Below are 25,789 nucleotides of genomic sequence, written 5' to 3'. Positions count from 1 at the left end.
GCTCCAACTATTCCAACTATCCTGGGAAGGGTGGGGCGCTCGGCTCTTGGATCCCCCTCGGTTGCCCCCCTTCCCCACCATCGGTCTCCCCTTCTGCCCCGGTCCCTCCCTTTCTGGGGTGGGGCCAGCCAATGGGCGATGAGACTCCAGGGTTTGGCCCGGGAGCGGGGGAGCTCACCGATTCCCCGCCCCACAGTTCTGGCCACCGTCCCGGTGCGCACGGACGTGGCTCGAGTTTCCTCGGCTCTCTGCTCTTTCTCGCTCCCCCTCCTCCCGCTTTTCCTCCTCTCCTGGGCTTCAGCTCCAGCTGCACCCGGCCGGCCCCGCACGGCTCCGGCTAGCCATGGAGGACACCCAGCTCCATATCATCGAGCAGCCGCTTCCCGGGTACACCGATGTCGGGGACTCGGGGTCCTCCCCCATGGGGGCGCCAGCGGCGGAGGAGCCGTCAGGGGCCGGCTCTGAGGAGCTGATCAAGTCGGACCAGGTGAACGGCGTGCTGGTGCTGAGCCTTCTGGACAAAATCATCGGCGCCGTCGACCAGATCCAGCTGACCCAAGCCCAGCTGGAGGAACGGCAGGCGGAGATGGAGGGTGCCGTGCAGAGCATCCAGGGCGAGCTGAGCAAGCTAGGCAAGGCACACGCCACCACCAGCAACACCGTGAGCAAGCTGCTGGAGAAGGTGCGCAAGGTCAGCGTCAACGTGAAGACAGTGCGCGGCAGCCTGGAGCGCCAGGCCGGCCAGATCAAGAAGCTGGAGGTCAACGAGGCTGAGCTGCTGAGGCGCCGCAACTTTAAAGTCATGATCTACCAGGTGAGCTGGCGGGTTGGACCGCGCCCGGCCCGCGGTCTCCGGGGCTTGGGGTGGGGGGGGAACCTGCCCGCCGTGCGGCGCTCTCGCCAGTCTGGCGTGGCTCGGGGGACCCACCCTCCTTCCGGGGAGCGCCGGCGGGGGGGGGGGGGGGGGGGGGGGGGGGGGCGGCGGATTCCTGGAACGCGCGGAGGGGCGCACTCTGCACCCCACGCCTTCTCACCGAGCCCCCTCCCTCTGGTGACAAACTCGCAAAAAAGTTAGGGGACAGGACTCGAGGACGCTCCCCCAGGCAGATCGTTCCCAACTTCGGGTCTGTGAAGTCTCCCTACTTGGCGGAGGTTTTGGGGAAAGCTAGGGGTCCCTGGCGGCCGGTGGGCCCGTTGTAAGCGGACACTGGCGGCGCGGCCCGGGTTTGGGGCCTCCGGCGCTGCCCGCCCGATATAGCGGGTGATTCAGGGCTCAGGCACGCACCGGCGGGGGCTGCGCCAGGCGAGGGACGCGACCGCCAGCACACGCCCCCGGACCCGCATGGGCCTCGGCTGCCCCCGCGTCCCCGCGCTACGATCTGCCCCGAGCCTCTGGGCACTTTCAGGCCCTTGGGGACGCAGGCAGCGCTCCCGAACCCCTCTGCCAGATGTAAGTAGGCGCGGGGGCGGGGGGTAAGGGTTATGGGGGGAGCGGGTCGCGACGTGAGGAGTGCAAGAGGGGTTGGCGGGGCAGAATGGACAGCCCCTGCCGGGTCCCGCGATCTAGGCGCGGAGAATCTCCCTGCTGGCCTGCGGGACCGCGGAGCAGCCGGCGGACAGTGGGGAGGAGGCTGGCGCGCGCCAGGCTCCGCCCAGGCCGCTTGTGGCTTCCTTTGCACCTCTCCCCGTTTTGCCCCCCCCGGATAAAAGTGCCATTTTTGTATCATAACCGCAAATAAACCTGGACATCTCAGTGCTGCTGGTCCTCTTCGCTGCCCCCTCCCCAATCCCATTGGAAGTGGTTCTGAACTGAGGGCTTGGTGATCTTTGATCCTGTGGGAATGTGCCCAGCCTCTCCTCTCTGCTTCCTGCAGAGGTTGAGATTCCCACCCCAAGGAGGTGAGGTCATGGGGGCGACAGGGTTAGTGTATGCTCCCTCTGCCCCTTACACTCCCTCAGAAGGGAATGGAAAGAAAAGGAAGCCTAGATTTCCCACACCCTCTAGGTGAGAGAACCTGTCTGGGAGCTGTGGTTTCCCTGACTGCACCAGGCCCTGGTCAAACTGGGTTCTGAGTGACCATCTGGGATTCAGTGAGGTCCTTGGCTGGGCTCTCTAGGAGGAGCTAAGAGAGATGCAGATGAGGACAAGGGTTTGGGAACAGTAGGCACAGGGAGATGGGTGAGCTCATACCCATCTGAGGAGATGGTGGTGGGACAGAGACCGAAGTGGTGCTCGCCCCCTCCCTCCAATGCCCAGGGACTCCTCCCACATAGCACTAGCAGCTTACCCACCAGCCCATAGAGCACAGTCTGGTAGAAAATGTTTGTCTAGAGCTGTTTCTACTTAATCTAACTGCTTGGGGGAGTGTGGGTGAGAGAGATTTTAGGGAAATCTGATTAGCACGGGGGGGTGGTCCACTGGGGGAAGAGCAACAGGCAGGGGTCTCCACAGCCTGGTGTATGAGAGGGTTGCCATGAACGGCTTTGATATGCTGCCCTCCTCACTCTGAATATCCCAGACCGCAGAGTGTGGGAAGGTTCTCAGCCTCAAGATAAACCTATGTCAAAGGTGGAGATGCTGAGAGAAGGACGAGTGCTGAGGGAGACCCCAGGGCAGAGGCCAATCGATGGCAGCTGTTACTGCCTCGCGGCAGCTGGCACACATCTCTACATCGTGTGTCTGGGGGGCCTCTACTAACAGGGTGGCTTTGACTGCATCTGTACTAAACCAGGGCCAGTGGGAGGCAGAAGGTGGCAGTGGAAAGAATGGCTCAAGCTGGGGACCCCAAGCTGCTAAACCACAGGGCAAATAACTAACAAGTAACACGGTTCAAACCTGGAGAGGAGATCAGCAAGGAAAAGATCCCAGCAGCAGGGGTGGGGCTCAGGGAAGCAGCACTTCCCTGAGCTGCAGAGCAGATGTCCAGGTAGCGGGCGAGGGCGAGGGCGAGGCCATGGGGTACTCAGCTGCTAAAGGAACAGCAGAGGCTGCTCCTCTGAGGTCTGCAGGCCTGGGAAGAGAATGAGGTAAAAATAGCTCTGCGCCTTGGCAGACCTAATAGGGAAGCTTGGGGGCGGCGGCATTTATGGTAGTCAGGCTCCGGGGTAGGATGCTTGGGTGGCCAGGCAGAGAGAAAGATCTGGAGAAAGGCCTCCTGGGAGAGTGTGAGTTCTCCAGAGTGGGAACAGGGGAGAGGATGTTATATTCCCCACTACAGATGTGAGAGGTGATGATGTGGCAATGGGGGCGGGGTGGAAGGGAGAATGAAAGGTGCAGGAGGCCCCAGCTGTGGGATCAGGTCATCTGGCCCCCCCATACCTTCTTCCTGGAGATAAGGAGGGAATCCCTTGTGTGGCCTCATCCTATATTCAAGGAACTGCTAGACATAATAATTTCATAGGTTGAGTTTGCATTTGATCCCCCCTGCCCCCCATGAAATTCAGCACCTCCCACCCCAGGATATCAGAGCCCTCACCTTGAACCCACTTCTGAGTCATTACTGTCCTCTGGCATTTCCCTATCTCCCTAACAAAAATTAGCAGTTTGGCATCCCATGTTATCAGGTGACACCTAACTAGGCAACAGCTAGTGAAGGAAAAGAACGAAATCTACTAATAGTGAAGGGTCACTGGACTGAGAACTGCTGGGAAGATCAGGCAGATCATGGGCACTGTACAAACAGGAGGGGCAGTGATCATTAAAGATCCAAATCTTCCAGGGGCGCCTGGGTGGCTCAGTCGGTTAAGTGGCTGCCTTCAGCTCAGATCGTGATCCCAGGGTCCTGGGATCGAGCCCTTTGTTGGGCTCCCTGCTCAGCGGAGAGCCTGCCTCTCTGCCTACTTGTGCTCTCTCTCTGTCCAATAAATAAATAAAATCTTAAAAAAAAAAAAAGATCCAATTCTCCCAGATAACCATTTGGATATTATTAGTGTTCTTTTGGAATGCAGAAAAGGGGCTAAAATGGAAATAAACATTTTCTGGAGCAGTTTTGATGAGACAGTGATCTACATAAGGACCCATCAGACCTGCTCCAAGTGCTTGAGGATAGGACCAGGAAGCATTTAAGGGATTAAGGGCTCATAGTCTTCAAAAATGAGGGCACCAAAGCTGGAATGAGGGCTTGCTGGCTTTTCCTCCACAAATCCTAACCTAACCCATATAGCTCTTTCCTGGACTCAAGGCAAATCAGGGCTCTCTTGTTCCAGAACTCCAAACTTTTGTCCCCAAAATATTCCAGTGTGGGGCTCTTGTCCTTCTCCATCCCCTGAGCCCAGTGGCCATGGAAAGAGTGCTTACCACATCCTTCCTCCAAAAAGCTGAGTTTTTCCTGGTCACTGGATCCAAAGCAGGGAGGATATTTTTAGGGGTAATCCTAAGACCAAAGGAAATAATACTCCTCCCTCTGATTTTTTTTTTTTTAAATAAAGTCTGACTATTGTAAAGGTCAAAATCAAAAAGGGATGCAATGGCACAGAGTAAGCAACTGATAGAGAGGAGAGGATATTGTTGCTAGGCAACCAACCTCAGAGATGAGTAGTGGTTTGTTCCATTTCACTGAAGCATACTATTGTGAATATTTCATTATTCTGCCATTACAGATTTTTTGAGCTGGAAGATGCTTCAGAGATAATCAACTTCAGCTCCTTCATTCTATAACTGGGGAAGTGGAGGCCCAGAGAGAGGAAGTTACTTGCCTGATGTCACTCAAGTCAGTGGGGGTCAAAGCTGGGGCCAGAACCCAGGTGTACCCCTTCTTCTGCTACATTCTCTGCTCCCCACTTCCTCCTTCCATTCCCAGGCTCTGCAGCAGAAGTCAGTGTGGAGGTTATTCCAACAGAGGGTTAGTTCTGGCTCCTTCATTCTCTAAGGGAGATAGTTGCACTGTCCTGGCATCCGGGCCGCTGTGTGTGCGCATGTGTGTACACATGCGGGTGTAATAATCAACGTCCCTAAGAGTGGCTATAAGGTTGGTGGCCATTAGCTGCTCAGCCTCCTAGTACTGAAGCAGAGGCAATGACCAATGACAGTGGACCAGTGACAGTGGGACAGGAGGGGTACAGAGGGTAAGGCACAGAGCTCCCTGGTTAGTACGGGTATCCCCTAGCATGGACTCTGCATCTGGCTATGAGAGGACCATTTGGCTTTCTCCTCGGCCTCCCTGCCACTCCCCCCTTCTCCTTGTACTCCACAGGGCAGATTGGCACCTGCTACTTGTGTTTTTGTGGCTACAGGCTTTTACCCACTACTGCTGTCGCTGGAGTCTGGTAGTGGCCCTAACCGTCCCTCTCCCCGACTTCTCATGACCAAAGCCAAGAGTGGCAACTCAGGCCCTCAGGAGGGAGAATGGGAGCTGCTGCTAGGTCTTCCAGGATGCAGGCCCACCTGTCATAAAAAGAGCTTGGTTTTTGTTCCTGATTTCTCTGTGCATCTTGGTATCTGATATCCCAGGCGTGGGGAGGGGGAGGGCTGGCAAGGGAGGCCAGAGGTGGGGACATGGCCAAAGGGAAACAGCCAGGATGTCCCTCTTCCATGCCTCTCCCTCTCCTTATCTGGGGCGGCATCCAGTGCCCACCCTGCCCCGGGGAAATAATGAGAAATAGGATCAGCCGCATAGGACTCTGAAGACAGTGGAGTTGTTCGCCTACTTGCCTTCTTTTTCACTCATCAGAGCCTTCCCAGCTACAGTCAATAACTGACCTCTTAGAGAGCTCCTTCTCCATCCCCGAAAGCCTCTTATTCCCTCCAGCCCTCAATAGCATCATCCCATGACCCTGGCTGCGTAGGGATAGAAGGCAGGAGGCTAAGGATGGGAGCGGGTAAGATTCTAGAGGGAAGAAGAGAGGGGCTCTGTTTAAATTGTTTATTAAACATGGGCCTGGGTTTGTTCCACTTTCAACCGCAGGGCCCTCTTGATGAAGCATATAAAATATGGTTCCTTTCCAGCCTGATACATACCATACTCCCTTCCCCCTACTCACCAACTCCAACTCTGCATGCCCACTAAGGCCTCTTTCTCTCAACCCCATCCACACCTACCTCAAGCCCCATTTAAACCCGTTTTCCTCATCTTAGCCCAAGAAGAAGCTGAAAGCACCCTCTGACCTGGCCACACCCAAGATCGTGCCTTTTGACCTTCTGCCTGAGACTGAGCCCTTTGATCTGAAGCCTGAGACAGTGCCTGAGCTCCCACCCTTTGACCAGACGCCTAGGACACTGCCCTATTACCCAGAGCCTGTGCCTCTGCCCACCCCAGAGAAGCCAACAGCCGGTGGGGGTGCTTAGGGTCTCCTTGGTGATGCGGTGCTGTGGGCATGGGCTATCACTGCTTAGTGGTGGTCAGTGTCGGGATGGCAGGCCTCTTTCAAGCCCTGGGTGGGTGGTGGGTATTATGAAAACACTCTGGCATTATGCAGAGTTCAGGCGAATGTGATGTGTGTAATGGGGTGGGAGGTGAAGGGACAGGGCCCTCCCCTACCTCTCGGTTTCTGTCTTAATAGACGCTCCAAACACCATACTGGAGCTGCACCCCGTGCTGCCCTGCATGAAATTGCACGAAACTGTGCCATGGCATCTGATTCTCCTTCCTGTTTCCCTTTTGACTCCTCCTCAGGGACAGGCCAGTTTGGCTCAAAGCTTCTTTGGAGAGGGCCCTCATGAGGCCCAGGCCTGGGGTCTGTTCTGTGCCCTGTCCACCCCCTCCCTGTAGCTGAAGAAAACATTTACACTTATTTTTTCCATTTTTTTTTTTTAGAAAATGTTTTGCAAAGGGATCCCTTATGTTTGCCAGATCCCGCCTTGGGCGGGGCACCCAAAAGCTGCCAACTCAGAGAGGCCGGAAGGGGGGACATTTTAGCTGGCGCTGGCTTGGATCCTCTGGCTTCCCTATAGCACAAAAGGGTTTCCTCAACTTTTTTCTTTTTTTCCATTATCATCCCCCTAAGGAGTCCTTTTAGATGTTTTTTTCCCCCTAACCGTTCCCTCCTCCACGAAATTTTACTACTACAGATATACTATCTCTATCTGTGTATGTACTGGGACTCTTTGAGCACTACAAACTATTGCAGTATCTAAAATCACCTCTCCTTTCAAGAATTAATTTCCACCCTCTTGGGGGCAACATTAACCCTGTTGAGAATCCTGCTCTAGCAGAAAGGACCCTCTGCCTTCGTTGTCTCTCACTCCTTGTCTCGGCACTTGAAAGTAATGACCCTGAGTTTTTATGACTTTCCTTCTTTTCTCCTCTCCTCAAGTCTTGCACCCTCTTCTAACATATTCTCTGAGCAGATCCTGGGTCTCTGAATGCCCTCTCCAAAGTCTTCTCTGGCTATTCTCAGGTAGTAGTTGGGGACAGAGCTCTAAGTCAAGAGAGGCTCCTGGGGTGCCTGGCTGGCTCAGTTGGTAGACAATGTGACTCTTGATCTCGGGGTCATGAGTTGGAGCCCCACCCTGGGTACAGAACTTACTTTAGAAAAAAAAAAAGGAAAGGCTCCTACTTAGAGTCATATGACATTGTCCCTTCTCCCTGACAAATGTGAAGTGCCTGGCCAAGGACTAGGCACATAGTAGGTGCTCGATTAAATTATAATCATATTAAAATCTTCTTTCTTGGGCGCCTGAGTGGCTCAGTCCGTTAAGCGTCTGCCTTCAGCTCAGGTCATGATCCCAGGGCCCTGGGATTGAGCCTCACATCGGGCTCTCTGCTCAGCGGAGCGCCTGCTTCTCCCTCTGCCTGCCACTCTGCCTGTCTGTGCTCTCTCTCTATCTCTGTCAAATAAATAAATAAAATCTTAAAAAAAAAAAATCTTCTTCCTAGACCAGAGGCTCTTCAGTTTATACAGCAGGGTTGGGCAGTGGAGTGGAAGGGGCAGGAAGCCTTTCTGGGGCTCCTGAAACTCATCTTAGACTGGTGCTTTCCTGGGTTGGAGAACTGTGTGTGCTTGGTGGGGGGCAGGGGAAGCTGTGCATGCTTTTGCTCAGACCTGGTCATTAAAGGTAACTCTGGAAACCAAGCCTGTTGGGAGTGGTGGTTTTGTTTAATAAAAACGTGAAAACAGAACAATCAGAGCCCTCCCTCCTTGCCACCCCCTGAGGCTCCTCCTTTGGTGTAGGTGCTCTGCCAAGGCAGTAGGGGTGGGACAAGGGTGCCTGGCCTTTGCGCCCAGGGTGGGGGGGAGTTGCTTTGGAATTGTGTTGGTGGTTGTTGTAGCAACAGGATGATGGGGTGGGCCCAAGACAGCACTCCAAGCTTATGAGTCACAGGGGAAACCTGGCTTGGAAAGGGCGAGAAAAGAGAAAATCCATTAATGGAGGAAAAAAGCTAAAATCATAGTGGTATACCCTCTGCAGAGCCAGTCTACTGGACATTGTCCAGGGACTTAGGTGAAGTTATTTCTTACCCCATCCCTTGACCTTCCACCAAGGCAGCTCCTCTGGTATAAGCCATCACTCCGGGGGAAACCTACAATGAATGGGGTTAATATAGTTCCATATACCTTTCTGGACTGGGAGAGACACCTCCAAATCCAGGAATAAACCTCCCTTCACTGGGATTGTTCCCTGATGTTGTATTTGAGACCTTTCATCAGGAATTAGGAAGACGGGATTGGCTACAAGAGGTCTGCAACTCTGTCCGTAGCCCTGTTCACTTCCAAGCTGAGCTGGCAAACACCTTTAATCTAGGAAGCCAGAGGCAGGAAAATGAGTCAGCTCAGCCTTTAGGGGGTGGGGTGGGGCAGGGCTGGGGGTGGAAGGGGGGTATCAGGGGGGTATCAGGGTTGCTGGGGGTGGGGCAGGGAGACAATGTCGATTTGTTTTCCAGCAGCTGGGACTGTTTCCTGACTATTCCCCGCCCATCACCCTAATCCTTCCCTAGCCCATCCACATTGTCTAAGTTTAGTGAAAGGAGGGGTTCTCCACTACCCTATGGTGGAGCACATGTGGGGTTATAGTCAGAGAGGCTGTGAAGGAGATCAGAGCTGAAATTTTTTTGATACTGGGGCTGCAGGTAAATTCTGGGCAGAGAGGGATGAAGCAGCAGCAGAGAGTTTAAATCATGAAGAGTCCTAAAATGGTGTGTAAGAGAGAGGACTTGAGTAGCAGGCAGAAAGAAGTGACTGCAAAAAGGAAACCCAAAGGGTACAACTGGAAATAGGAAGGAATGTTAAGAGAGGTTGGGACACTCTTACACTCAGAACAAAGAAAACAACCCCTTCAACTCCTCTGGAGTGATAAGATGCAGAGGGATGGACAGAATGACAGTACTAAGCCAGCTATGGCAGGTGGAGACTACAAGTCCCAGCATGCCCTGAGCCCAGATCACCTTGCCTGCTGGGAGGTGTAGTTGAATAATGAGAGCTTGAGGTGGCTTGATGCCCAGCAGTGCTGGTGCCCAGATTGGGAGAAGAGGTGGAGCCAGCATTCTTTGTCCTTGCTAATGCTATTGACAGGGAGGGAAGGAAGTTGGGAGGGGGTGTTCCTAGTTTTCAGTATAAACCAGGAAACTCTGGGGGGATGTGGATGGGAGGGAAGAGGAAAGAGGTTGGGGGCTGGGGGAGGAATTTCTGTAGCAGGTGTTGCTGAGATACCAAGTGGACAATGTGTGTGTGTGTGTTTATGAGAGGGGTCAACTCATGTTGCCTCATTTTTCTCAGATGGGACTTTTTTTTTTTACAATTCTGGGAAACAATCTTCAGAAAACCCTTTGAAAAACTACTATCTCTCATTCCTTCATCTGAAGTCCCTAAAGAGAGTCTGGACCAGGGCGCCTGGGTGGCTCAGTCGGTTAAGCGACTGCCTTCGGCTCAGGTCATGATCCTGGAGTCCCGGGATCGAGTCCCACATCGGGCTCCCTGCTCAGCAGGGAGTCTGCTTCTCCCTCTGACCCTCTTCCCTCTCGTGCTCTCTATCTCTCATTCTCTCTCAAATAAATAAATAAAATCTTTAAAAAAAAAAAAAAAGAGAGTCTGGACCAGAGATCTGGGTTTGTGTTTATGTTCTTGGATGTGCCCCCTTTCCCTTTCTGTGCTCAGCCTCCCCTACCTTCTTGTGGGGGGTGATCCTGAGATTCTGAAATGTTGGCCAGAGTCAGGATCTTGGAAAATCTTCCCAGAACGGAAAACAGTGCTGGTGCTAGGTACTCCCAGGGGAAGAGGGAAGAATTGGCGCAGAGCTCCAGATCTCAGGGAATCTGGGACCACTACCTGATTCCTGGCTCCTTAAGCTCTGGTCTGGGTAAAAAAAAAAACAAACAAACAATGGAAAAAGTAATCCCTCCCTTCCATTCCAAGGCTGGGAAGTCAGACCCAGAATAAATGTCCATGTTGGGGAGAAAACATACTCTTGGCTGCCAGCCAGCTTCTTCCTCTTTCCTTTCTTCAGTTTCTACGTGGGGGGGAATGACCACTGTTGGAACAAATCAGTATGAGGTCAAGGGTGGGGAGCATGGGCTCAGCACAGCTCTCCTTCCCTAAGACTGGTTCTGAAATGATTAGAAGTCTGGGAAACGCACTCCCTTTATCTTGCCTTCAAGCTACCCTACCTGGGGGTCGCCTGACACTGGCTGTGAGCTCACTCCCCTACCCCCACCCTTCAACGGCTTCCCAAACCCCTTTGCATTTTGGCCTGGCTAGAGCAGTGTGCGATTTAGTGCACCAGAGGGCGCTCTGCCCATTTCCAAAGTTAAATTGTGTTCCCTGCGACGCAAGGGGTAAGGAGTAGTCTAATGTAAGATACGTGGACGTAGGATGTAGGACAGGTTTGGGGGCTGCAGAGATATGTAGCCCAAGCGCAATGACTCCACAGGCCAGTCTTCCACCGGAAGCTCGGTTCCCTCCTCGCCCCGTTTGTATAGTTACCATTCATTCAACACATATTTATTGGGCTCCCACGCGGTGTCCAGCTCAGTGCCAAGGCTCTGGGGACACACCGGCGAAGGAGTCAGGCGGATGTCATGGCTACCACGCACTCCCCAGAATCACTACCATCCTGCCGCGGGTTCGCCCAGTGTCCCCGCCCAGCCCTCCGCTCTGCCCCTCACCTCTGCGCTCTGCTCTCCCTTTAGGACGAAGTGAAACTGCCAGCCAAAGTGAGCATCGGCAAGTCGCTGAAAGAGGCGGAGGCGCTGCCCGAGAAGGAGGGCGACGAGCTGGGCGAGGGCGAGCGGCCGGAGGAGGACGCGGCCGCGCTCGAGCTGTCGTCCGACGAGGCGGTGGAGGTGGAGGAGGTCATCGAGGAGTCGCGCGCCGAGCGCATCAAGCGCAGCGGCCTGCGGCGCGTGGACGACTTCAAGAAGGCCTTCTCCAAGGAGAAGATGGAGAAGACCAAGGTGCGCACCCGCGAAAACCTGGAGAAGACCCGCCTCAAGACCAAGGAGAACCTGGAGAAGACGCGGCACACGCTCGAGAAGCGCATGAACAAGCTGGGCACGCGCCTCGTCCCCGCCGAGCGGCGCGAGAAGCTCAAGACCTCGCGAGACAAGCTGCGCAAGTCCTTCACGCCCGACCACGTGGTCTACGCGCGCTCCAAGACGGCGGTCTACAAGGTGCCGCCCTTCACCTTCCACGTCAAGAAGATCCGCGAGGGCGAGGTGGAGGTGCTGAAGGCCACCGAGATGGTGGAGGTGGGCGCCGACGACGACGAGGGCGGCGCGGAGCGCGGCGAGGCGGCCGACCTGCTGCGCGGGAGCAGCCCTGACGTGCACACGCTGCTGGAGATCACTGAGGAGTCGGACGCCGTGCTGGTGGACAAGAGCGACAGCGACTGAGCGGACGCGGGGCTCTGCCCGGGAGGCCGCGCCACCCTGCCCCGCCTCTCACTGCCCCCTCCCCGTGCCCTACCCTCTGGAACTTTCTCTTTCGCATTCTCTCTCGGCCCCACGCGGGCTGAGATGTTTCTAAATTGACAACACCGCCCCTCAAGGAGCACCCCTCCAAGTCTTACAGCTGTTAAGATGGGAGGGGGAGGCAGCCTCCACCATGGATAGCCCCAATTTGGGCATAATCTGGGTGGGAATGGAGAGGGGAGTGATCCGTGTCCTGGTCGTCCAAGTCAGGGATCTTAAAGAAAATTGCTGTCATTTCCATGGTTGTCCCACCCCACTTTGGGGTAGGCTGCCTTCCCCCCAACCTCCACCTCACACTCGTACCCAGCTGCTGTCATTCCTGTTCACTGAGCTCTTCTTTCTCATCCTGATCCCTGGAGGCTTCAAAGCCAAAATTACCATAAAAGGAAAGAGGAAATCCTGAAGGGGACCCTTGCCCCATACTGGAAGGACTTGAAAGCAGCTTTTGGGAGAACCTGGGGCAGTTGAGGGAAGAGGGCAGAGTGAGCCGTGACCCTGGAATGAGAGTCCAGCGCGGGTTGTATCTGTAAAGGGTCTCAACAAGGAAGGCTGTAGCCAAGCAGAGCCCTGGGGAAAGAGCAGGTGGCGTAGGGAACACTTAACATGTTTATGCATCTGCAACAGCAGCATATGGCTATGGCTTTGGGAAGGAAAATGGGAAATAGTGGGAAGTGGAAATGAGTGAAGAGAGGAGAATTCTCAGCAGCACGAGAATCACAGGACAAGAACCCCGTCTTAGTGGGGTCCTCCGAGGACAGCAGGACAATTTTCAGAATAAGGAGGGAGGACAGTGAGAAAGCGATGATCCAAAGAGAAGAGAAAGGTGAGCCTCGCCCTACCCCTTAACAGGTCTGAATGGTGCCCCTTGTGGCAGCCCATTTCTTAAGTCCAGAAGATGAGGATTCCAGAAGGGGGCAGCACCAGACTGCAGAGGGCTGGGAGGTAGGCGGGAGGCCGACTGGAAGGACAGCAAGGTGCTAATGGCCAGGCCACCATGCTGAGTGCTGGAGGCGAGATGGCGAGAGTGTATGGAGCAACCCGGCCTTGGCTCAAGCTGCAAAACTTGCCGAGACCTCCTTGCCCTTCTGGGTTCCTCTCCTGAATCGTTGGGGATGACAGGGATGCTACTTTCAGTCCTGCTATCCACTGACAGGTTCTCCTCAGGACACTTCAGTCCCCCCTGTTCCTCTCCAGTAAAGGCGGCTTGTCAGAAGCAAAGACACCTCCCTTCCCCTTCAAGCACAGCCCAGAGAGGAGGACTGAAGGCCTCCTCCTCCCCCACCTCCTCTGCCTTATCTTCCCTGCTTTGCTTTTTAGAGTTGCAGCTAATTGTTTTAAGGGGTGGGGGGAGGGAGCCTGGGGACACAGACATTTTTTTATAATACAAAGCTTTGCTTCTGCCCCCTCCTTTTCTTGGTTCCTTCTCTCTTCTGAATGGTTGGAGACACTTCAGCTGAGGGAGGCTGGGGATTGTGGGACAAGGTCCCTTGGTGCTGATGGGCTGAAGGGGCCTGAGTTGTGGGCAGATACAGTTTCCTGTGGGCTCCTGGGAGCCTGTCATGTTGCTGTGTCCTGGTGAGCAGCCCGACCAATAAACCTGCTTTTCTAAAAGAATCTGTGCTGGATTATGTTCTCCGAAGGCAGTTACATAGGCTGAGTTACAGAGGGCAGGAGAGAACCAGGGTGGGAAAGAGGGAGAGGACTGTTGGTTTAAACCTGCCTCTTGTGCCGGGGTGAGGAGTGGGAGTGGGGTGTTATTATCACCCCTATTTTAGAGGTGAAGAAACACAGAGTGACTTGTCTAAAGTCAAGTACTCGGTAAGTGGCAGAGCTGGGATTCTGAGCCAGGCAGCCTGGCTCCACAGTCTAACTGTTAAGAATCTATAACCCTCTACTGTCTAGATCCACTTCCCTGCTGTCAGGGCATTAGCCCTCCAGACACACTGTTTACTCACTCAGTTTGAGCTTCCTCCAAATCTGCACTTCTGAATCAGAATCAGGCCCAGAGGAGGCAGCCTGGGGAGGGGAAAAGTCAGAGACCTTGACTCAGAGAGCTAAATGTCAGAAAGGATTCCGGTGCATGTCATATGTGCCAGTCATAGCCACACAACATGGTTAATTCTCCCCACAATCCTGGAATGGGCATATATTTCGTTGTCTCTGCAGCCTCTCTTCCCCGTGAGCAAGCAGCCTGCCCGACCGTCCACAAGCTATGGATTTCCTAGAGCAATGGACTCAAGTCATCATGTGAGTTCTGCCTGGATATCAGAATCACCCTAATGAAAATAGTGTCATTTCTGGGGCTCCATGCCAGCCTTCTGCCATGACTCAAACAAGCTGAGTCCTTCCTCATGAGCCATGCATTCCCCTTCAACTCCCTTTCCCCTGCCACCAGCAATAAGCACAGCAGAGTCTGGAGTTCTAAATCTCCCAAATGGGTTGGCTTCCCACCAAAAGAAATGAAAACTGATGCTGAAAATTCAGAGCCTGGGAGCCAGGAAACTTCCCTCCTGCCAAGAGAGGATCTTTCTTCCTCTGGGATCCAGATGTACAGCTGTGAGAAGCAGGGAATGATGTCAGGACCCCAACTGTGGAGTAACAAGGCCAACGGAAACCAGGAAAAGTCCTGGGACACCAGGCCATCATTTACTTCTCTTATCCACAAAAGATATCTGACATACACACACCCCTTTCCTTCTACAAGCCATGCCCCTCACTGGTCCACCACATTTTCAATACCAGCACAATGATTTTGTTGTGCCTTCCCTACCCAGTTTTATTCTGGGCACCGCTTTGTTAAGCACAGTCCTAATTCTCTGAACAGCCACATTTCTGCTGGTCCCTGCTCCATGGCACTCCTTCTTTACATCTAAGTGTGGGGCCACAGCTTCCCCAGAATCAGAAATTACTCCTTATCCTCTCCCCTTGCTGCTGAAGAGGAGAGCTGGTCTCAGGCTCTGATGAGATAGTCAACTGCCTACCAATAGGATTTGATGGCATTCCAAGGTCCCACAGCGACAAAGCATCTTTTCCACAAACTAGTCCTGAACTTGCCCACCCATCATTAACATTATTTCCATGACAATAAACTAGAGGTATTATCTTCTCAAAGGATCCCGTCAAATGTAACCTGGGATCTAAGGAAGTTCCCGTACAGCCTCAGATTGAGTTTATCTGGTCTCTAAGTGGTATCTCCAAAGCTCTAAGAGGTAACTTTCTACTGGGGTCAGAAGCCGCAGCCAGTCTCAGACTGGTCCAGACCCTCATCTGCTCCCACCCCGAGTATTTGAACGAACTTTAGATTCTCTTTCCAATCCATTCCCCACATTACTGCCAGATAGAGATAGGAGATCTAGTGATACAGATATTTTTTAAAGAAAACATACCTTACAGTTTAAATGCCTTCCTTTGACCAAAGTGTTAAACTTAGTGACATGGCTGACAAGATCCCTTAAGAGTCTGGTCCTGCCCCAGTTCTTACCTGTTCTTTAACATGCTCTTTGCGGAATTTGCTGGCCAGAAATGGACCACACATTTTCAAGCCTGTGGACCTTTGCTCAGGCTGCTCTCTCTCTATGGAATGGCCTCCCCCCTCCAACTCCCCTCTTAAACCAATCTTTTCCCCAGCTTCACCCCAGGCATACTATCCATTCCCTTCTCAGGACTCCCATAGAACTTTATGTCAATAAACACTTGTTGAATGAATGAATGAATGAATGAGTGAATGACAAGACTATTGTGTCATAAACTCATCTCAAACTGGTTTCATCAGAAACAAAACAGAACAACAATCAGGGTGCCTGGGCTGGCTCAGTTGGTAGAGCATGTCTTGATCTCAGGGTCAAGCCCAATGTGAGTTCAAGCCCCAGATTGGTTATAGAGATTACTTAAAAATTAAATAAAAAATAAATAAAAAATAAAAAAAAAAAAAAAATAAAAAATAGGGCGCTTGGATGACTCAGTTGGTTAAACATCCATCTCGTGATTTTGGCTCAGGTCATGATCTCATTGGTCATGGGATTGAGTCCTGTGGCACACTCAGGTGGGAGTCTGGTTGAGATTCTCTCCCTCTGCCCCTCCCCTCACTTGTGTGCATGCGTGCTCTCTCTCCTCTCTCTCTCTTTTAAAATAAATAAATCTTTAAAAAAAATGAGTAAAGAAAAAAAAGCTGAAAACAAATACAGAGGGAATTTCTGTAATCAAAAAAGTTCCTGGTAATAGGTCCAAGGGTGTCTGGATGCAATTTCTGATGTAATATTATTGGGAGTTTATCTCTCCTCCTATTTTCTCTTTTCCATTGTGTTTGTTTGATTAATAATCAGATTTTCGGGCGCCTGGGTGGCTCAGATGGTTGAGCGTCTGCCTTTGGCTCAGGTCGTGATCCCAGGGTCCTGGGATCGAGTCCCGCATCGGGCTCCCTGCTCCTTGGGAGCCTGCTTCTCCCTCTGCTTCTCTCTCTCTCTCTCTCCCTCTCTCTCTCTCTCCTCCTCTGTCTCTCATGAATAAACAAATAAAATCTTTAAAAAAAAAAAGGATACAAGACAATTTAAAAAAAAATAATAATAATCAGATTTTCCCCATGCGTTGGCAAAGATGACCATCAATAACTATAGGCTTATGGCTTAACAGCTAAACAACCTCAGTTAAGAGGGTTTCTTTCCAAATCCTTCCAGCCAGAATCACCGATATGATGTCCATTGGCCTTGACAGGTCATAAATCTGAATCACTGTGCCTCTGACCACATCTAGGTTATGTACCACTTCTAGAACCATAGAATAGAGAGTGAAGGAAGGCTGATTTCCCAAACGAAAATTAAGTGACTGTTATCAACAGAAAGAGGAGAGGATGATGAGCAGACAAAACAACAGATATTCTTTCCCAATGATCTGTTTGTGATACTGTGCTGGAAGCCAAGAGACTAAAAAGACAACATATCTAGCTCTTGATTTTGAAAGGGGTTGCAATTAGTGGGAAAAGCAGATGTACAAAAGAGCTGAAAGAGATGACAGTAAGGGAGGTAAAGCAAAATGCAAAGGCGGTACACTGGAGAGGGATTAATCCTGCTTGGGGAATACGGGGACATTTATAGGAGGAAGGGGGCTTCTAAGATGCACTCCTAAACCTGGGTAGGATTTCAAATAGATGTTGCTGGAGGGCTGAGATAGCATTTTACATGCTTTTTGTGTCACCAGAGCCTAATGGTGTCTCAAAAATTGCAGTGGTTAATGCTTATTTAGTTGGAAATATAAGAAAAAGATGTTGGCCATAAAGGGAAAAAGGAACTTACATTGGAAGGCTGCCAAGATATCCCACAGACTCCAAGGAATCACTGAACAGCTAAGGTAGGAAGAAAGGAACCAGGGGATCTCCAGGGACTTCTGAGAGGGAGTTGATGGATAGCCCTCTCTAACATGCTGACATTAATGGAACTCGGCTCTAAGGGCTCCCAGGCTCTGTACCTCTCAGTTTCAAATTCCAGATTCCTGGTACAGAGAATCTGATTAAGGCAGTTAACATCAGTGTTCACCCTGGATTTAATAATCTATGGCCAGGAGGATAGGATCATGTAATACAGACGTGGCTGAAAGGACCCATTCCAGTGTATGATTGCAGAGTGGGGAGAAGAGCAATTCCCAGGAAAGGAGGATTTGTTGAGAGCCAGGCAGGACCCAAGAGGTATCTATTAACATGGTAGGTATTCAATAAAGGTAATTGAATGAAAGCAGTGCTGTGGGACAGGGAAAGTTCTCCAGGCGAAGGGAATGGTGTGCAGGGGACACCTGGGTGGCTCAGTCGGTTAAGTGGCTGCCTTTGGCCCGGGTCATGATCCCAGGGTCCTGGGATTGAGTCCCGCATCGGGCTCCTTGCTCAGCAGGGAGCCTGCTTCTCCCTCTCTCCCTCTGCTTGTGTTCTCTCTGTCAAATAAATAAAATCTTGAAAAAAAAAGGCAGGGGGAACAGTGTGCAGAAAGGCAGAGGCAGGAAAGCTGAAGGCATGATTGAGGAACAGTTAATAGAACTATGGAATGTTGGAACTAAAAAGGGTTTTGTTTTATAGATGTGGCAACAGAAAGAGTCATTTTACAGAGGAAGTTGCTGCGGACCCAGGAGAGAAAGTAGTTTATCTGCACCTAATAAGACTGAGCATGAAAGAATTGTCAGAAGAGAGGTGGTCCTTGAAGTGCTGGGAATAGATGAGTTTGCCAAGGGAGGGAATCAGGACGAGAAGAGGATGGAATTTAGAATTAAAGGCAGGAGCGCCCACCTTTAGGAGGTTGTGGGGATTGGAAGAGGGGAGCAGCAAAGTGGGTCATGGATGGTCACAGAGGGGGAAGGACATCCTGCTGGGTGCATGGTATTTTCATTAACATTATCTCCGGTAATTCTGATCGGTACTGGATGTCTCTCTGCTCAGAACAGCCCCTGCCCTTTCCCTCCAGGGCTGTGTCTCTGCTGGGCGACCATGACCCCTGCCCCTGTTCACAGCTGCCTTGTCAAGGATGGAGATCTGGTCCTTTCTAGGCCAATGAAATCCTCTCTGCCTGCAATTCAGAATTTTGAGCTGACAGCCACAGAGCCTGAACATTTTCAGCAACAGCTTCAAGTCATAACAAAGGATGGGCATAGCTCGAATGAGATGTTCTACAAAGACTCCCTCTGGTGAGGTTCCTGAAATTGCCCTTCCCAAGGTGTGGTTGTTGAACTCTTTATTGGAATTTGGGAGAAATCTCGGTTTCCTTCCAACAAGTCTCCCCAATGTTGCAATTTAAAAAAAAAATTGCAGGTGGCTCAGTTGGTTAAGCGACTGCCTTTGGCTCAGGTCATGATCCCAGAGTCCTGGCATCGAGTCCCACATCAGGCTCCCAGCTCAGCGGGAAGCCTGCTTCTCCCTCTGACCCTCTCCCCTCTCATGCTGTTTTTCTCTCTCTCTCTATCAAATAAATAAATAAAATCTTTAAAAAAATGAAAAATAAAATTAAAAAATTGCCTAAGATAATGATAGCTAACATCTATTGAGGGGTTGTTGTGAGCCAGATGCTGCATTGAATGCTTGGCAGGTTATCTTGTCTAATCTTCACAACAACCTATGAGGGAGGTGCTCTCATAGTTCCTATTTCATTGAGGAAGAAACTGAGGCTCAGAGACATCAGGCAACTGGCCCAGGGTCACGTTGCTGCATAGGTGTGGTGGCTGAGCTGTGGACCCTGCCAGGATCTGGCTTTTATCAGCCATGCTTCACAGTTAACTTGAGATTATCTTCTGATCAAAGACACTTTAAAGTAAACTAATCAAAGTCAGAATTATGTACTCCATTCAAAGATGTGGGTGCTGAGGCTCAGAGAGGGTAAGGAACTTGGCCAGGGCTGTGCAGTTCATTCTGTGTCAAAGCCAGGATTCAAACCCTATGTGTCTCACTTCGGCTCCATCAGCTTTGTAGTTAATGCAGTGGCTTTTATTGACCACTGCGATGGTCAAGGGAAGAAAGAATGTCTAAGAGACAAGAGGGGAGATGATTGACAGTACCACATTCTACAGCAATGTTAAATAAAATGATGAGAAGAAGACATTAGCTTTGATGAGGAGGAGATCCCTGATGGCCAAGAGCACTGTCCTATGGAGAAAAAGGAGAGAAGCTACCTTGGTAGAACAAGTGGGGGCGAGGACATGGGGGACTGATGGGAAGGGGGGGTAACTTGAGGGTCAAGATAGGAAAGAAGGAATATCTTCAGAGACAGAAGAGAAGAATAAGTAGAGAAGGTCAGGAAGGAGAGGAGAAGTGATAACTCAGAGAGGGGAAGTATGGGACCAAGAGCACTTCCACTCATTCACTAAGCATTTAATGAGCACCTACGATATGCCCAGCACCGGGGAGACAAGTGAGCAGCAAACAGGTAAGATTCATTTTCCTGGAACTGACAGATAAGAAACTTTATACAGATAAATAAAATGAGAATGATAGGAGTTCACAGGAAACAGCACATAAAGATAGTGATTAACATGCTGGGAGCAACTGTCGGTGGGGGTAGTTACACAACACAGTTACACTTGCCTCTCTGAGCAGGTGAGACCAGTAGGGTGAGAAGGAACTAGGATGTGCCAAATTTGGAGAAGGAAAAAGAATGGCCTGTGCAAAGGCCCTGAGGTGGAAAACGGACTAGCTGGAATTTAGTGGGAACGGGGGAGGTTGGTGGGATAGGCAGGGCCTTGACAGGAATAAGAGAAAGGAGAATCGTTTTATCCTAAGCTGCATGGGCAGCCATGGAAGGGACAGAATGACAGGGCATGAATGACGTTTTAAGCAGCATAGGAAAAGAGCTTTGCCTTGAAAATATTGAGGAGGGAGGACTGTTCTTCAGACAGGAGGAAGGAGAGATGCTCTTCTTTATTATTTTAGTGAGGGGGAAGTTGGGCAGTCCTGGTGAGCCTTTCTGTTGCTGAGCCCCACAGGGGTCCCATGATACACACAAGTTGCCCCTTGCTCCCTTTGGTCACCACAATGACTCCTCACCCATTTGTCACCCCCAAGATTCTTCTCCACATCTTTTCTTTGCCAAGTCTTCTTGGTTTAGAGTTTAACTGCTAATTTCTCCAGGGAAGAGAGAGTAAATACAGTTTCTAGAAACTTACAAAGTCTGATCAGTCTCAGTTCCTGATCTAGCTTATAGTTCCTGAGTCTGTCTGAAATGATAAATGGAAACTTATCCTACTTACTTATTGCCATGTAATAAACCACCCCAAAACTGGTTTAAGACAATGACAACATTTATTTTGCTCATGAATTTGTAATCTGTGTAAGGCTCAGCAATAATGATTCACCTCTGCTTCACTTGGCCTCTGTTGGGGTGGCTTGAAAGCTGGGGGCTGGAACCATCTGGGGGCTGGCTCCACTCAAGTTGATGCTTGCTGTCACCTGAGCCTTAGCTGGACTGTTGGCCAGACACATACATGGGGCCTCTACATATAGCTTGGGTTTCCTCAAACAGTTCTAAGGGTGAGTGTCCCAAGGGAAAGTCATGTGGAAGCTGTACCGTGTTTTATGGCCTCACCTCAGAAGTCATGCAGCATCATTTACGCTGTATTCTATTTATTAAAAGTGAGTTACCGAGGGAGTGGAATCAGATTCGACCTTTAAATGGGAGAAGTATCAAAGAATTTGCAGACATGTTTATAAACCACTACAGGCCTGAATGGGATGGACTCTGGTTTATTCACTTGATGGGTAGAGGGTGGGCACCTCATCTTTCCCCTCTTTTAGACTCTTCCTTGGGAATCCAAGAGGAAGGTTAAGCCGGCGGATATAGTCAAAGAAGAGCAGCCATTCAGGCTCTCGAGTTAGACGTACTTGGATTTTAATCCTGGATCTGCCATTTACCAACTCCATGTTCTTAGGTAAGTCACTTAACCTTGGGTAAGCCTCCTATTCTTCATCTGTAAAATCACAGTATCTTCCTCATGGGGTCATTGTAAGGATTAAGTGAGTTAATAGCTGGGTTATATATATATATGCTCAGAGCAGTGGCTAGTTCATAGTAAACACTCCATGTTAGCTATTTCGAATATGATTACTCAATATATGTTTATCAATATTTAACTCATGCTCAAGTGAGTTCTGGGATAGATGCTATATGCTGGAATTATGAAAATGAGCATGAAGGGGTTCAACCTTCCAGGAACCTACAGCTATATTCCTACAGGATTATATGTATAAAAATATAAATATAATGTATTCATATTATATATAATAATATATAATTTTATATAATACATATAAAATATATATTATATATATGTATATATAATATATATTTTTAAGTAATCTCTATACCCAACATGGGGTTTGAACCCATGACTCCAAGATCAAGAAGCATATACTCCACCGATAGAGCCAGCCAGGCATCCCTGGGATGTGTTTTAAGCATGCAGGCAGAGTCCAGGCTTCAGAGTCAGCCAGAGCTGATCCTCATTCTGGGTTTGTCTATAGTTTCTAGTTGTGGGAACTTGGACCCATCTTTCACTTTCTCAACCATAATTTTCTCAGTTGAAAATGAGAATTACGATAGTACCTACCTCACTGGGTATTGGTGAGGATCAAATGAGATAATCAGGGTAAAAAGCTTAGCACAATTCCTGGAGCATGGTAATTACTTAATACGTGTTAACTATTAATTTCATTTATCAGGAAGTAGGCTAATTAATTGAGACATTGCAGTCCAAGGTAAAGAGTGCTATACTGGATGGGGAAACAAGCTGCTAAAGGAGTCTGGCAGGAGATTAACTTTGCCAGGAAGAATTTCAGAAAGCCCTGAGGAGGTAATGTTGGACTGGGTTTTGAAGAATGAGTAAGAGTTTTCTGGCTGAGAATGAGGAAAGAAAAGGCATTCCAGGCAGAGGGAAGAAGATCTGCAAAGGCATAAAGTAACAAAAGGCGTTGACATATTTGGAGGAAGGTGATAAATTCAATGTGCGAGTTTAAGGTGTATGGTATGGAGGGAAGGAGGCTGGAAAACAAAGTTCAGGTCAAAGCATTGGCTTATGTGGGAGAAACTGTAAGCCATCTGTAAGCTGGGGGGATTCGGTAGAGTGTGGAGAAAGGCCAGTAGTGCGGCTGGAGAGAGGTTTTATAGGTGGAACAGATAGACTCAGGGGAATATTTTATGTGTGCATGTGGGGGAGGGCAGTGAGGGAAACAATGGCCATCTGCTGAGGAGTCAATGGAGGAGGGCAGGGTTTGAGTGGATGGAACAAAGCTATGGGATGGGGTGTCCAAAAACCTGGCTCTAAACCCACCTGATATACCACCGAGTATCTCCATGATCTTGAGAGTGTCACACTATTTTTTTTTAAGATTTTATTTATTCATTTGACAGAGAGAGAGAGAGCACAAGCAGGGGGAGTGGCAGGCAGAGGGAGGGAGAGAAGCAGGCTCCCGGCACAGCAGGGTGACCCCAATGTGGGACTCAATCCCAGGACCCGGGGATCATGACCTCAGCTGAAGGCAGTCGCTTACCCAACAGAGCCACCCATGCGCCCTAGAGAGTGTCACACTATTTTGTCCTTAGTTTTCTATTGGTAAATAATATGGCTTCTATCGGCTACATATAATTATTGTGAAAAAGAAAAGAGGTAATGAGTAAGTGCTTTGTGAACAGTAAATAACAAAACAAATATCAGACCTTATGTTATTAGGGAGGCGGTCAATTGCATGGAATAGCACAGCTAAAGCAGAGTTTAGGTGAGATGGAAGGTAAGGGTATCTCTTCTGTTCTGGGGTGAAGATAAACACAGGAACACACACACACACGTGAGATGGAAGGTAAGGGTATCTCTTCTGTTCTGGGGTGAAGATAAACACAGGAACACACACACACACACACACACACACAAGATAAATACAGTAATTTCCACACTATGACTGGGCTGGATCTACAGGAGGGCAAAGGGAAACTCAGTTCCACCACCAACGACTTTACCAATTGTGCTATAGATGCTTTCACCTCTCACTTGGGTTTAAGGTGGTCCAAAGATCCAAATCTGGAGTCTTGGGCTGGGGTTCAGGTATCTGGGGAACCATCAGAATTTGTGAGTAAAAGTCATGCTGTAAATTTCTTGGGGCCAGAATCCACAGTCTCCATCCGACTCTCAGAAGCATCTGTGACAACCCACCCCCCTGCCCCCCAAAGTTTAAGAGTCATTGATTTTCTCACCAGAAATTGAGAAATTTCTCACCAGAAGGCGACAGATGTTCATTTTAAATTTTTGACTTTTCTAAACTACTTCATTTTTCGAAACAAGGTCATGTTTCATTGAGCCATGAAATGAAAAGTTTCATTGAAAAAAAACTCATCAGGGGCACCTGGGTGGCTCAGTTAAGCGACTGCTTTTGGCTTGGGTCATGATCCAAGGGTCCTGGGATCAAGCCCCGCATGGGGCTCCCTGCTCTGCAGGGAGCCTGCTTTTCTTCTCCCTTTCCCTCTGCCTGCCACTCCCCCTGCTTTTGCTCTCTCTCTGTGTCAAATAAAATCTTAAATAGAAAAGGAAAAAAAAAACTCATCAGGGATTATCTGGATGGTGCCATAGGGCCCTGTTTAGATTTCGTCTTTATATCTCTTTGTATTAAACACAATAAACACAAATATTACTGTTATTTTTAAAAACTCTGATAGTGTCAGCACGTGCGCAAACACACACACACACACACACACACACACACACACACACACCCCATTCCATTATGCAAGGTACATCCCCTATTTTGTAAGGTAAAATGTCTACATTTCCTATAAACTACTGGCTTTACTGCAGTAAAACTTGGAATCGAAGTAGACTAGACGAAGAAGAAAAAGGCAGGCAATTTCAAGTATTTCAGCTCAGACTTATAAAAATAATATGTATATGTGTCAATCTTCACATACGCTGTCGTCTGCCTTCTTGTGAACCCGCCAATGTGCAAGCCGTTGGCGTTTGATGCTTGAAGCGACGGAACGGAGGACAGGGTTAAATCCACTACCCTCTCCCCACGCACTCTAGTAATTACTCTATTTCCACGTCATGTTTCCGGGTGTGTGTGTCCCGACTCACGCAGAAACTGAAGTTCAAAGCAGGCGGGAGTCACCCATGTTCTTTTTGCTGTCCCCAGAAACCCAATTCTGGCGTTGGGCCCCCTGAGGATCTGGCGACACCTGGGGACTGTCTAACTGGTTGATTCCCACGTCGTAAGTGGCTTGCAAACTCGCCCCCACGTGGTGTCAAGAGCTGGGAAAAGGGAGAGCAGGCAGGAGAGAGCCGCATCAGGGGCATTTAAAGTGTCCTGACGTCACGCATTGCCAGGAACTCAGCTGAGTTTTCAGCAGGACATTCCGGTCATCTTCCCTCCCTCCCCCGGGTTTCTGTGCGCAAGGCCGCAGCTCTTCTTCTGCTGTGATGGAGGGAGGAGCACTAAGTGCTAGGAACAGCCAGAACTGGGGCGTTCCCAGCCTAATGTTGGCCCCGCCCTTTCCCCAGAGGCTCTTCTCATTGGCCAGTGGGTGGGGCTTCGGGTGTACTGTATATGCACCAGTGCTTCTGGGCGGCCGGGGAAACTGGCCGTTTCATGAATTATGCAGAAGCGGCGTGTCGCTGCCAGGCTAGGGCTGGGCGGGGATTGGCTGGAGGGGCTGTAATTCAGCGGTTTCCGGAGCAGCCGCGGCGTAGACGGGGAGGGGGAGTCTGGGGTTCCGACGTCGCCGCGAAGCGAGCGAGCCCGAACCGGATCCTTGACGAGCTGCCCTGCTCGGCGCTCTCTCTCCGTGTCTGCCAGGAGAGGCCCCGCGGCCTGAGGGAGCCCCGCGGCCCGCACCCCGGCGCAAGCGCAGCCCCGGCCTATCGGGCCTGAGCCCGAGAAACAGGTGAAGGGGGTGAAGGGTGGGGCCACCCCCCCCGACGGCCCCCAGGCCTGGGGATCCGGAGGGGGGGCGCGGGAGGGGTCGGGGGCCTCTGCAGTGTTTGGGGGAGTTGTGGATGGAAACTTAAGTGGGTCGGGGGCGGAATACGTGGAGACGCGAGGGTCGATCTGAAGGGACAACTCCCGGGATGACAGGAGCGGGCCTCTGAAAGGGACAGGGGGCGCTGGAAGGAAGTTTCGTTCTTTGGAGAAAGGGCAGACGCCGAGGAAGAGAGAAAATGGGCTCAAGGGGGAGGACAGTGGGGCGAGGGCACTACAGGGTGGGGGTGGCAGGAGTGAGGGACAGCCCCCCGACTTCCTGCTCCCAGAGGCTCTGGGGACGTTCCGGCCACAGGAGCAACTGTCAGGCCGGCAGAGATCACGGGCGGGAGGTGGGGGTGTTGGAAAGAGCTTTCTCCCCTCTCCCCGGCGGCGCCCGGCGGCTCCCGGCGGCTCCCGGCCGAGCCAATTCCTCGGCCTTGCCCTGTTCCCTCTCCTTTAGGAGCCAGCTGTGCCCCTTTAGAGGAGG

General features: G+C 50.8%; 2 protein-coding genes and 2 long non-coding RNA genes across 10 annotated transcripts in view; 3 read left to right on the top strand and 1 right to left on the bottom strand.

Moving 5' to 3' along the window:
* Positions 1–185: 185 nt before the first annotated feature.
* On the top strand, positions 186–13,454 carry CAVIN1 (caveolae associated protein 1). Its single transcript, XM_025861955.2, has 2 exons — positions 186–814; positions 11,061–13,454. The coding sequence occupies exons 1-2, from the start codon at positions 344–346 to the stop codon at positions 11,760–11,762; spliced, it is 1,173 nt and encodes a 390-aa protein (XP_025717740.1). The 5' UTR covers positions 186–343; the 3' UTR covers positions 11,763–13,454.
* On the top strand, positions 954–6,213 carry LOC141371844 (uncharacterized). Its single transcript, XR_012377113.1, has 3 exons — positions 954–1,450; positions 4,600–4,709; positions 6,074–6,213. It is a non-coding gene; the product is annotated as an uncharacterized lncRNA (long non-coding RNA).
* On the bottom strand, positions 7,603–11,176 carry LOC141371843 (uncharacterized). 4 transcript variants are annotated; one of them, XR_012377109.1, is made up of 5 exons: positions 11,037–11,174; positions 10,338–10,402; positions 10,040–10,227; positions 8,398–8,459; positions 7,603–8,267 (listed from the first exon to the last, which is right to left on the bottom strand). It is a non-coding gene; the product is annotated as an uncharacterized lncRNA (long non-coding RNA). The 4 variants fall into 4 exon arrangements; XR_012377112.1 differs by lacking the exon at positions 11,037–11,174 and adding an exon at positions 10,855–10,915; XR_012377110.1 differs by lacking the exon at positions 10,338–10,402 and having other exon boundaries at positions 11,037–11,176.
* Positions 13,455–24,948: 11,494 nt separating the features above from the next.
* STAT3 (signal transducer and activator of transcription 3) overlaps positions 24,949–25,789 on the top strand; it is a 69,156-nt gene continuing 68,315 nt past the window's right edge. For 2 of the 4 annotated variants that reach the window (XM_025861951.2, XM_025861949.2), the window contains exon 1: positions 24,949–25,225. The gene's annotated coding sequence lies outside the window, so the exon portion shown is untranslated. The remainder of the gene's footprint in view (positions 25,226–25,789) is intronic. The other 2 variants (XM_025861950.2, XM_025861947.2) reach the window with 2 other exon arrangements.

This window comes from Callorhinus ursinus, unplaced genomic scaffold (assembly GCF_003265705.2).
Source record: "Callorhinus ursinus isolate GAN/ISIS: 27379988/994484 unplaced genomic scaffold, GSC_fseal_2.0 scaffold108, whole genome shotgun sequence".
NCBI classification, from domain to species: Eukaryota; Metazoa; Chordata; class Mammalia; order Carnivora; family Otariidae; genus Callorhinus; species Callorhinus ursinus.
The sequence above is the reverse complement of the archived record's forward strand: the minus strand, read 5'-3'. Positions and strand labels throughout refer to the sequence as shown.